This window comes from Triticum aestivum, chromosome 5A, assembly GCF_018294505.1.
Source record: "Triticum aestivum cultivar Chinese Spring chromosome 5A, IWGSC CS RefSeq v2.1, whole genome shotgun sequence".
In the NCBI taxonomy this organism is placed as follows: Eukaryota; Viridiplantae; Streptophyta; class Magnoliopsida; order Poales; family Poaceae; genus Triticum; species Triticum aestivum.
The window spans coordinates 376,324,125-376,337,087 of record NC_057806.1 but is presented as its reverse complement, the minus strand read 5'-3'; the positions used below and the strand labels follow the sequence as shown (position 1 = coordinate 376,337,087).

General features: G+C 45.5%; 1 protein-coding gene across 1 annotated transcript; it reads left to right on the top strand.

The window, feature by feature from the left end:
* Nucleotides 1-3,760: 3,760 nt before the first annotated feature.
* LOC123103456 (flowering time control protein FPA) lies at nt 3,761-12,744 on the top strand. Its single transcript, XM_044525048.1, has 6 exons — nt 3,761-3,871; nt 3,961-4,338; nt 8,404-9,632; nt 9,890-11,070; nt 11,172-11,432; nt 12,443-12,744. The coding sequence occupies exons 1-5, from the start codon at nt 3,869-3,871 to the stop codon at nt 11,423-11,425; spliced, it is 3,045 nt and encodes a 1,014-aa protein (XP_044380983.1). The 5' UTR covers nt 3,761-3,868; the 3' UTR covers nt 11,426-11,432; nt 12,443-12,744.
* Nucleotides 12,745-12,963: the final 219 nt, after the last annotated feature.

Genomic DNA, 12,963 nt, shown 5'->3' with positions numbered 1-12,963 from the left:
CTGGGCACTAAGTTAATAGGATTAGTCCATGGTATAAAATGGCATATAAAGCATATAGGAACGGTAATATAATGGCATAAAACAATCAAAAATTATAGATACGTTCGAGACGTATCAAACCGCCAATTTTTTTAATATAATTAAACATGGAGTTCATGACTACATGAGGATAAAACGAACAACATGAGTGAACCATAGTGATCTAGATGGCCGTGGGTATGGAAGGAGGGGGAAATAATTGTTACCTTCCTGAAACAACCTTAAGTTACTTGGTAGCATTCCTTGCGGATGATGGCGGTGCAAAGAGATCTTTCTTCATGTCGTACTCTGGTGCCGAGGATGGATTGAGATCAGGAGGAGAAGATAGAGATGAGGGGACAGTGTGAAGTTATGAGTGGGGGTTGTTGTGAACGAGTAATGAGGTGGGCGGGGTGGCGAAAATTATGAGTGGAGGTTGTTGTGAGCGGGGGTGGGTGGTGTGAAGTTATGAGCGGGGGTTGTTGTTTGACATCCGATAAATGGCCGGACGTGACACAATGTGTACATGATGTCGGAAGTCATTCAAACCTGGCATTGATGCCTACCATGGCATGCCCACCTGGTGGTAAATTTTGGGGTCATTTCATGGATGTTGAAAAAACACCATGTTCAAGAGAGGGTGTCTGGGTAGGCTAGAAGGGTCCGTTTCGAGAGCATGTTGTTTTTCGACATATGTCAAATGACCTCAATTTTTTCGGTGGCCTAGTATGATCAATTCAAGGCACTATGCTAGGTTTTTGTTTGGTTTTTGATAAGTTTTGCACTTTGTGGAGTTTTCTCGATGAAAAAAGGCCGATAAATAGCCGGACATGTCGCAACTTGCATATAGTGCTAGCAGTCATTCAAACCTAGCATGTATGCTTACAATAGGCATGCCTTCCTAATGGCAAAAGTTGAGGTCATTTGGATGTCGAAAAATAGACCATGTTCAGGATGTTTGGGTGGCAGGTCACAAGAAATCACTTTTAGAAGGTTTGGAGCAATCGCAGTTCTTCCATTGGTGATCCAAAAATACCTTACCGATTCCTGGGGATGAAGAAGCGACTTGGGTAAAGGGGCAATTTCTAACAAAGTTTTTCTCATTTTTGATTCCTATTTGTTTTCCTTTCCGATCTATCAAATGGCTTTTAAAAAACCTCAGTTCATTCAATTAGCTTTTAGGTGAGGATTTTACCAAAAAAGGCTTTTGCCCCGCTTTATATATAAAGCAATAATCAACCACATCCAGGTACAAATGCACGCCACCACAACACACGCACACACCCAAGGAAGGATACATAGGCGCTGAGAGCAACAACATCACCCCTAGCACTGCAAGAGCAACTCGGGGTCCTCGGCCGTGAACACGCCACCGCGAAGAGATGAGGCCACATCTTACGAACTGAGGGCTCCAAGGCAGCGCCTTCAGGAAGATTAGGACACCATAATGCCGCCACCGCCCGACACGAGGGTCATGGTTTTCCCTGGAGCAACACGACGGGCAATGAGAGCCACGACGACGTCTTCAAGAAGGGAACGAGCTTCGCCGTCGCCGGTTCGTTCGAGGAAAGATCAGGTTTTCACCCCGGCCAACACTCACCGCCACCGAACGCCACACCCCGGCGACCACGCTGCCCACACGGCCATGGCCACAGGGCAGCACCAAGCCGTGGGCTCTGCCCATGAGCACCACGGTACCACCACCAGGACCGCCGCCCCGAAATCCAAGACCTTCACACCACCTCACCCGAGACTTGGCGCTACCCCAACCAAAGACACAAGCGGAAAGGACCCGCCTTTCACATCCCTGGGTGGCCCCCAATGCTGTGACCCAATAGGCCGGCCAAAACTAGCCTCCATTGACCCATCCTGCCGCACCGGGCACGAGACGAGCTCGGTCCTGTCGTCGGGCGCGAGACGAGCATATCCTGCTGCCGGGCGCGAGACAAGGTCAGTCCTGCTGCCGGGCGTGTGATGAGCTCGATACCGCAACACCGGGTGCGAGACGAGCAGTGGACCACAACTGGGATCAGACCGACCCTTCGACGGAGTTAGCGCCCGGACGACGGGGGAAGGGGCCGAAGGCTGACACATACCGCCTACAAACGATCGACGCTAGAAAAAACCAGCCGCTGCCGCAACCGATCTGCCACCACCACAACACCAGCGAGTCCACGCCCTGGCCAGATCCGCCCTGAGCACCGCCACCCCGCCCGGAGCAGCGGAGACACTAGCCGCATCACCACCACCTCTTCAGGGCCACCGGCCATCGCTGCCAACACCAACCCGCACCATCAACCAGATCTGGGCAGGGAATCCCAGATCCGCAGCCCCCGCCACCCACCACCATCCAGAATGGGCCAGGGGCCAGATCCACCACCAGCCCGCACCGGGGCATCGGAGCCCTGAGCTGCGCCAGAGGGAGGAGAGGAGGCGGCGCCTGCGACCGAAGGACGCCGAGAGGGGGAGAAGGAGCCTAGGCAGGGCCGACCCGACGCCCGGCGCCACCAGGCAGAGGGGAGTGCCCGCGGAGCCCCCAATTGCGTGCGGGAGAGAGCCGCCCCGCCGCCGCCAACGCCCCAGGCGGCGGCGAGGGAGGAGGTTGAGGCGAGGGGGCGACCCTAGGGTTTCCTCCCAGGTGAGGATTTTCACTTCTCTGATCTACCAACTAAGTTATCCTGACCTTTTTTTGGTCAGAAGGGTCTGTTTGAGAGCATGTTTGTGGGCGATAGCTATCAAATGACCTTTTCTTTCATAGGCTTGTATGACCAATACAAGACACCACGTCAAGTCGTATAGGTATTCGACAACTTTTGCATTTTTGGAGTTTTCTCGGTGAAAAAAGACTGGTAAATGGCCGGACGTGTCGCAACTTGCATACGGTGTCGGAATTTGTTCAAACCTTGCATGGATGCCGACCATGGGATCCCACCCGGTGGCAAATTTGGGTCATTTCATGGATGTCAAAAAAATAAAGGGTGTTCGGGTAGGCCACAAAGGTCCATTTGAGAGCATGTCTGTGGTCGACATCGATCAAATGGCATCAATTTTTTCCGGTGGCCTTGTATCACCAGTTGAAGGCACCATGCCAAATTGTTTGAATTTTCATCAAGTTTTGCATTTTCTCAAATTTTCTCGATGAAAAAGACCAATAAATGGCCTGACGTATCGCAATGTATGCTATTGGAATTCGTTCAAACCAGGCATCTAACATGGGCATGCTCACTTGGTGGCCGACTTCTGCAGCCGTTTCCGCGGACGAATAATGTGTTTGATTTGCAACATATTTTTTGAATCCATTACAAACACATACGCTCATACATACGCATTGCACATACACTCACTCCTATGAACGATGCGCACTCTACTCCCTGCTCTATGAGCACCTCCAAGAAACTGAGCCATCACATTATTTTAAAATTAACGAAGTCACCGCGTATTCGTAGTCAGCGGGAATGTGTTCTCCCACTGAACGGACATCGCCCTATAATCTGAAATAATTTCAGAAAAATGCGAGCATAAGCAGCGTAGAAGGTTTTTTCAAAAAGAAAAGACCTTTTTTTTTTCAGAAACAAGAAAAGACCCTTGATGGCTTTATCGACCACAGTACGTGCACCTAGTTTTTTTTTTAATCAGACGTGCTCCTAGTTTTTGCCCTGACTAGCAAAATCCAGTAACTGTTAAGGCGCGACAAAGCAGCCCGTAATAAAGCAGTGAAAGTTCTGATTATTAAGCGAAAATACAAGGAAGTGCCCATCGGGCATCGGCCGCCTCATCCATCCCTCCCTCCGGAACCCTAGCATTCCAGCCGACGCCGGCGCAAACCCTCTCCGCCGCCGCCACAAAACCAATGGTACTTCCTCTCACGCTCGTCTCGTAGACGCTGCTATCGATGGAATCGCGGTTTGCTCCGACTAATCGCGTCGGGTTACTTCTTTGCAGCTGGGGAGGGGCCGGGGGCGAGGCCGCGGAGGCGGCGGAGGCGGGGGCAGGGGGAGATTCAGCGGCTGGAGGGGCGACGGCTCGCCCCGTCTCGGCGGCCGCGATGATCCACCGCCGACGCCGCGGCGCTCCTCCGGGTGGGGCGTGGCGCCGCCGTCTCGGCATCTCTGGGTGGGCAGCCTGGCCCCGGGCGTCACCGCCTCTGACCTTTCGCAGTTGTTCCACCGGTGCGGCGACATCGAGCGCATCACCCGCGACCCTGGCCGGACCTTCGCCTTCGTGAGCTTCATGCGGGAGCAGGACGCCATCGCTGCGGTCCGGGAACTGCAGGGGGCCCGGCTCCAAGGAACGCCCGTTAGGATTGAGTTTTCCAAGGGGGTTAGTGTTGAACTTCCTCCCGCCCCGATCACGGTTTGCCGCACTTTTCTAGAATTGTTGGTCAACATATGCTTTGTTTCAAACGCATCATTGGTGCAGTGTGCTTTTCTTGTCCTGTGTGTGATCATGAATTTTGGAATTAGTATAACCAAGTCTCAGGAGTCAAGATAAACTGTGTGTGAGTAGTTAAAATTTAGGATGCACAGGATTACTCTGAGGAAAAAATCCAGAACAAAAACAGGCTCACATATATAATGTGCATGATAAATAAAATAGAAGGCTCTTCTTTCTTTTGAATGATGCAAAACTTCATATGGATCAATTGGATTCCTTGCGAAGATGATCTTTGAACCCCAGGCTCCACCGTAACCAAATAATGATCACATACCGTGTCTATGCATCAGCAACCCTTTACAGACAGGTGTACTATGAAAACAAATAGTTCACACCTCAGATTGAATATATCAACAATTATCACAGCTTACCCAATGTCTCAGCTCGACAATTTGGTTATAATCTAGCTTCCATTTAGGGCACGGCACGATAAAACCTCCAAAAGACAGTCTTTAGGAGACCAGGTACAATGTTAGCTTGAGAAATCTTCTCATCTGAAGATCATGAACGTTGATCCGATGTTCCATATGTTGAAAGTAGCACATTTTCTAAAGATGAAAAACATTGTAAGGCAACATCAGAAAAAAATTGTGCTGCATGAGAGAAATGAATATTTCTTTTTTTGGTCAAAAATAAGATGCGCGTTCGATTGCATATGAAACATCAGAGAAGGTTTTCAGCAAGTGCAACATGTCAAGATCATTTAATATATTGACATGTCCGCACTAAATTCTCTTGGCAGTGGGTACCCGATACTTTTTCTCAATACTCGTCATCGTTAAGTTTACTCAGACCTGTTATTGCAATGTGAACCATGTAAAAGACATCATTTGCAGCTTTACTTGCCTGTTTGTGCTATGAACAGGACACACACATTTATCTGACAGTTTCAATTGTTCTTTATTCTGTTTGTGCTATCAACAAGACACACATATTTATCTATTGTAACTCCCTGACTTTCCGTAAAATAATTCTTTCTGGCTGACCCCCCCCCCCCCCCCCCCCTCTCTCAGAATTCATATAAAATATGATGCACAGTTTCCGCTACCGAACAGACTGCTAGGCTGATCAATCAATCAAGCTTCTTGGGTAGTTACATGTGATGATCTTCATTATCTGACATAGACACCATCTATGATTCCACCTTATGCCAATACTGGCCAAAAGGTTCAGCTAGATGATAGAAGTGTATGTCAGCTCCAGCTCATTCAGCATCAATGTGAGGTTGCCTCGATCTGTTTTTTTGTAGCTTCATCAATGGATTCCTAGTTAAAAACCAATGATCCAAAAGTGATGTGCGCCCATGACAAGTTCTTTCTATGTTATATTCACAGTGATGTAACATATGTTTATAGCACCATAGTTGTGCTTTATGTGGTCAGCTTTGTTCCAAATGGAAAACAGAAGGCTACAATTTTGGTTGAAGTAGTTGCTTGACAGCATTGAGTATTCCAAGCTATCTCTTCTACAACCTCACGTACATGCTTATGGTCTTATCAGATAATACAAGGTCAAAATAATCAGAAAGGGTATGGGCATAGGTGCGGCTTTTGACAGACCAATCTAGCTTGTTGATCCGATAGCAGTATGTGCATAGGTCTTGCATTTCTATGACGACATGTTTGTATGGAAGATCTTTTCAGTTGAAGAAGAAAAAAGGTGGCCTTACCACCAGGCGTATACTGTTAGTTACATCATTGACTAGTCATGGATAAGTGCTGTTCTAAAATTTGTCCGATTAGACTAGAACAGGTGGTCTTCTGTCTCCAATGTATTTGTATAATTAGCCGGTAAGCGTTGTAACTAGCCAAATAGGCTGGATATAATCACAGGCATGTGGGAGGTTGATTGGAATGTCCACATGTACATAATGTTTTGATTACTGTGCCCCAATTCATAACTGATGATATAATCATTTTCAGGACATGGTAACACAGTCATCCTGCTATAATCACAATAGATGAAGCAGCTCCTTGGCTTAATTATTTGGAGACAAATGAGTACCTGTTCCTGTTGACATATTAATAACATTGCAAAATCATCCTGGTGTACCTCACCAGCTTCACCACCCCAGCTCTTTTGACTTGCCCAGTTCCTGTAGGAAACAAAGAACTACCTTGCCTGGACGAGGAGTGCAGGATTGTTTGTCATGACTCATCACAGTGACTCCAAATTAATGAGCTTGAGTCTCGAATTAAAAATAGCATTAAGAAACAAGAAAGTAATAGACTGCAGGTGAACTAATTTCTGCTAATCTACGGGAGGAATAAAAATGCCAACCTAAGCACTAACATGAGATACTGGAATGGGGATACTGATAGGGTACAGTTCCCTGTTTTTTTGTAGGTATATGCATACATTCAAAAAACACTGAAAGATAGCTGACAGGTAAATACAATAAGTAAGCCATGCGCAGCTGATGACTCTGTAACCATGTCCTATTTTGTGCCTAAGCACTAGGCCATAAGAGAGGGAGGGGAGAGTGAAGAGCTGAATGCTAATTTATCTATTATGTCAAAGTTTCTCATATGTTCCAATGGGGAATCAAAACCTAAAGATTGAGAACTGTGGATAATGGTGGCTAGACGGAAGGGAAGCTGTATTGGTTGCCAGAGCACGAACTGCTATTGCTGTGCAACTTTTTTTCTTTCTTCTCCAAAATTATTAAAGTAAATTCAAAAGAAACCAAATATAGCAGCACAAGTCACAGAAAACCTCGGCTATACAAGCAAGTGTGCATGGTCCAATGTTTTTAGCAAAATGTTTAATGAAACCATGTGTAATTGGTTACAAACCAAGATCTCCTTGCTCCCTGTCACACACACACACACACACACACACACACACCATCTTTGACCACTTCTTTCATTGCAGCTTGCCAGGAGCTTCTTCTGTTCAAATGTCCAGTGCTTTCTGTGCAACATTTGAGCCACAGTATCTTGGATTATGTGCAACGCTCAGAAAATAATTGTGGTTATGTGAGTGCCTGGGGTCTTCGCTAACTCGTGCCACAAACACATTGGAATTTCTACAATTCACTCATAATATCTGATAAAATACCATTACACATGTCTGTTCTGCCAGATCGCGGGCAAACAAAACCAGAAGTATAGTTTATTGTAGGCTTGAGTAGTTTATAGAAGTTGTTTTATATTAAGTATAAATTGAAATCTGCTGAGACTTTCCAGTATCGAGGATGTACACATTGGCTGAGTATTATCTGTCCTGAAATACTCTGATGACTGGAAGGAAAATTATTCTTTGGACTTGCCCAAGATCTCTAGCATTCATTTAGTTCTTGCGAGGGTGGTTTGCTTTTGGCTTTGGCACATTTTGTGCAACGGGTTTGTATGCTCTGGGATATGGGTGTCCGATCCTTATTGACTAACTGGAAAAGTAGTAGCTCTAAATCAGCATGGGGTGCAGAATGTTTTGATCCTTACGTTCCAGAGGGAATGACTGTTCCCCATTGGCCTGGCTTAAGTAGCTCTATAGCTTCCAATCATTCGTGAACATGTCACTCCTTGGTCTAAAGGGCAAGTTTTTGTTTCCGAAAATAGGAAATTGGCTCACAATCTACATCAGAGTACTTGGGAAGTTATCTGATTGGACTTGCTTCCGAACTGAGGTTATTTCTTAGTCTCACCATTTAAGGAAGTTGTGTTGTGCTCTAGAAGAGCCAAGAGACCCATTTCTAAGTAGTTCTTGGTACTAATATAAGTTATGATTATAGCCAGTTGAGTTGTGTTTATTGCCATGGGAAGTCTACCTGGCCGGTTGTTCTGTCTCGTTTAACTTAACACTTAATGATCAGGACTAATTAAACTTATGATTCTGTCTGTCTGCTTACTTTAAAGCCTTGTATTGGTATCACCGTATCCCTCATTATCTTTATTATGCTGTTCCGTATATCTAGTGGTGACAGGTTACCTGAAGTATTTGAATTTACAGGATAAGTCTTCAGGTAGCTATGTGGATGACAGACATGCACAATCTTCTGATGAGAGACATTTTATTGAACATGGAAGAAAACACCAAACAAGCCCTGAAAAATCAGTTGATAAATCTAAAAGAAATAAGTCTACAGAACCTAGTGAGGTTTTATGGATAGGTTTTCCTGCTGGTCTAAAGGCAGATGAAGCAGCTCTGTGGGAAGCCTTCTCTCCTTTTGGCGAGATTGTCAAGATAACAACATTCCCAGGCCGCACCTATGGATTTGTTAAGTACACTACCATTACAGCGGCATGCAGGGCAAAAGAAGCACTTCAGGGGAGGCTTTTCAATAACCCAAGAGTAAGCATATGCTTTTCTCGTAATGAAGGGGTTGCAGCAGAAGTTGGAAGATGTTCGTCCGTTGCCCCGTATTCCCCCCACATAAACCGTAGTGTTCGGTCTAGGTCTATATTTGAAGACCAAGATTTTGAGGCCTTTACTAGGCCAAGGCGTTTTGATAGTCCTCCGAGAGATCTCCGCATGTCATCACTGCGTGCCGGCCCTGAAAGGTTACTGAGAGATGCTGATGATGTGGGCTTCAGCAGGGATAATTATCTTCGACGCGGACCTCAAATAGAGTCTGGTCATGTTTCTAATTTTGAACCTTTTAGGATGCGAGGGTTGGGTCCAGAGAGAAGGATGTCTGAAGACATATATGAACAACACAGAAGTAGCCCTACCGTTAGGGTTGAAACACCATGGCACAGTATTCCTTTTGAGCGACCTCGAAGACCCTTCCCATTGGAAGATTCTTGGGATGCAGATGATCATTCATACCCATTGTCAAAGAAGCTGAGGACTGGTGAATTGCATGATGCTGAACTTCCCGAATATCCTTTCTCTGAATTTGATCGAGGGCATGTTGACTCTGGCTACCCAAGGAGGCCCTTCCGTGATCTGCGGGAAGATGATGCACACCCCATAACCTATGAACCTCCCCTGGCGCATGGTAGAAATTACATTGAACCTTTAAGGAATCCAAACCCACCTGTTGATAACCATGAACCGTGGCGTTCCCAAAATAGTTTTGCTATGCATGCAAGGGAAGTGGACAGATCAACTCCTGAACATCATGGACCTCTTCTTCCTAAAGAAGAGTGGAGCTGGAATGGCACAATAGCAAAGGGGGGCACACCAATCTGCCGAGCTCGGTGCTTCCCTGTCGGGAAGGTCCTTAACTTCATGCTGTAAGTTTGGATATTTTTTTGCCCTTTTTTTCTGAAGTGCAGTATTTAACACAACATCTCTTCCATTGAATTTTCTCATCATCATAATTGTTTCTTAACAAAGATATAAGTTTACACCTTATATAAATGAACCGAGGGAGTATGTAGTTCACTTCGATATTTGTTCTCTTCAACTTGTTCTATATTTCAGTATCTCTCATTCAACCACAAGTCTAATTCTTTTCTGATAGTCAACCGGATGATTTCCTGTTTTTCAGGCCTGACTTTCTGGACTGCACTGCTAGGACAAACTTGGAGATGCTTTCTAAACATTACTATGAAGCTGCTAGCAGTTGGGTGGTATTTTTTGTCCCAGAAAATGATGCTGACATGGCAGCTTATAATGATTTCATGAACTACCTTGGTGATAAGCAGCGTGCTGCAGTTTGTAAACTTGGAGAAAGGAGCACCTTGTTTCTTGTTCCACCGTCAGACTTTTCTGAACATGTACTTAGGGTGCCAGGAAAAGTGAGCATATCTGGAGTCATTCTGAAGTTTCAGCAGGCAAATCCAGACCTGACCTCTGCAAATCGTCAACCAGAAGCATCGGAGAAAATGCCTACATCTTTTGCGAGTTATCTGAACACTGATGTGAGTAGTCATGAGGACCAAGATGCATTGAGAAGACTCAACCCTCCAGATACGAGGACAGTTCCTCAGGGTCCAGATTATCTCCAGCCATCTACTGGAGTCTATACTCCTGCAAGTGCAGATTTTATTCCACCTTACAAGTTTGCGAATGCTTCTCCATATCTGGCCTCTCAGTTACCTCAACAAATGCCAGCACCAGACTCCCGCAGGGAAACGGCACAAGGCCAGCACCAGCAATTCCCAAATTTGTGGCCCTCAGGATGGTCCAATAATAATGGCCCAAGTCCAGGTTCCGGTAATTTCAATTCTTTGGCTGCAAGTGCAGTCTCACATACACAAAATGATAGGACATCAGAGCCGTACTCATTTGCTACTCAGGGAATACCAAAAGGCACACCATCAGGGTATGCACCAGGTGAAGCGTCAAACATGTCCTTAACTTCTATGAAACCACCTCAACCTCCATCGCAGCAGGTAGTTAGACCTCAACAAACTCCATCTGCCCCAGTATCGCTCCCACCGGTGCAACTTGCACAGCTGGCTACTCTTCTTGCACAACAAAACCAACGAGGCGTAGAAGCTGGCTTCCCAGTAGGCAGCTCAAACAGACAATCAGGATTCATACAGAACTATAATCCACGTGAGCATGCTTCAGTGATGCCAGACAGCTCAGGTCGATTCATACAGAATGCTAATCATGCTTCAGTGATGCCAGATAGCTCAGGTTCAATCCCTGTCCACAACTCGCAGCTACCGGTTCCACCATCTGTCCCATCGCAATTACAGGCCCATCCGCCGCCAATACAAGGTTCACTACCATCAAACCCACACGTTATGCTTCTAGCCAATGATATTTCTCTTGTCACACGACTTTGCATTTACCACCTATGCATGTTTTCGTGAGTGCAGCTCATTCTTCCGTGCCTTTGGGGTCATTTGTTCCCCCACTTCCGGCAGGCCCTCCCCCCTTTCAGCAGCTTACTACTTCTAGCGGTGCGTCAATGCAAACTTTGCTTCCTTCTGCCCAGCAGATGGGCCAGCAGCTGTCTGCCCAGGAAGACCTTGACGGAGATCCTCAAAAACGCCTTCAAGCAACATTGCAGTTGGCAGCAACACTGCTTCAGCAGATACATAAACAATCAAAACCTGGTGGCCAGCAATAGAACCAAGGTAACTGCTTCCCAGAAATATATGCTTTTCGCCTTTTCTGTACCATTTCCACTAAGAATACATAATTAATCTATTAATACCCTATTTATACTAGTGCATTTTAGGTTTCCAGTTGGGCTGGTTTGTATATTCTCTAGTTGAAACTCTTATTTAGTTTATCGGTGAAATTTATAAAATGTTCCCTTATAGTTAAATTATTATTGACGGTATCGCCTTTATCTATTTTTCTCTTTGTTTGCTGGTATAAAATCTGGCCATGCTGTTTCACCTACTAGAAAGGATTTTAGTCAGAACCTTGCCATGTTAGGCAACAAGGGAAACTGATTTGCTCAAGAAGCAGTATGTCATTTGGTCCATTGGACCTATGAGATCTCGAGGTGTATTATGTTTTTGTTACACAAGTTCACAGAGCATTTCCAGTGGCCAATTGATGCATCTTTATGTGCTCACTCATGTTTATGGAGTAGTTTTGGTCAGAAGCTTAACATCTGGTGAGACATCATAGTAATCCTAATAGTAAAATTTGCGTCTTTGTCAACACATTTTGCAAACAGTGTGCTGATTCATAAGCCCTTCGTCTAGTACACAATGCGAGAAAACAGATATCGCCTGTGCGATAGAACTACCGGTCATATACGTCCATGGTAATAGAGGCACTATCCTCATAATCAGGGGTCGGTCATTTGTTCAAGGATAGGAAATGACTTAGGTCTGACTGTAGGCATGGTCGTAGTTGAGAACTTGAGCATGCAAAGCTATGCCTTTTTGTAGTAGTGAGCCTGCTATGCAGGAAATCATTTACTCATTACTTGTAAAACCACGTAGAAGAGTTGACCAGGTGACCTGTCCTCGTCGCATCGTGCTAGAAGAGCTCATGCTATATGAATACAAATTATGTTAATCCCCATGTTCTAAACCTTTACTTTCCCAGCATTTTGTTTAACATTAGTGAAGTGTAAAATGATTTTACTCGCAGCAATCACCACTGCTTCATTTACCTTTGGTGGCAGGTCATTGCGAATGTTGGCGCGCAAGGATCATATGGCGTCATCGCACCAAATAGCCTGAAAGTGCTGTTGGGATCTTGGTTTACCGGCACCTCATTTTGGTTGCACCAATGGAGGGCTATTAGTTGCTATCTGAATCCACCCTTTTCTCCTTGTCTAAAGTGACAGCCCTAGCTCTAGAATTTCCGTATGCTTTTCCTTTAGTCTGTTTCACACCTCTTTAACTGGATATATGCACTAAGTTTATTTAGTTCCAGATCTTGTGTTGAAATGGCTTGTATTATCAGTGTTGAAGCTCACTCCCAGTCCTAAGCCTGTGATCTGTGCTGCATTGCTTTGATTTACTTAACTTTTCCTGTGCTTAGTAACCGACTAGTGGGATGAAAGTCTCCTGTTGTGTTGATATGGATTGTCCATGCCTTCCAAGATAAAAAATTTACTGTGATGTTATTTTGGGCTCCTCGTCTTACATTTCTCTGCGGGACAAAGGATCCTGTGCATTTTTTGGGCAGGTGAGGTGAAGA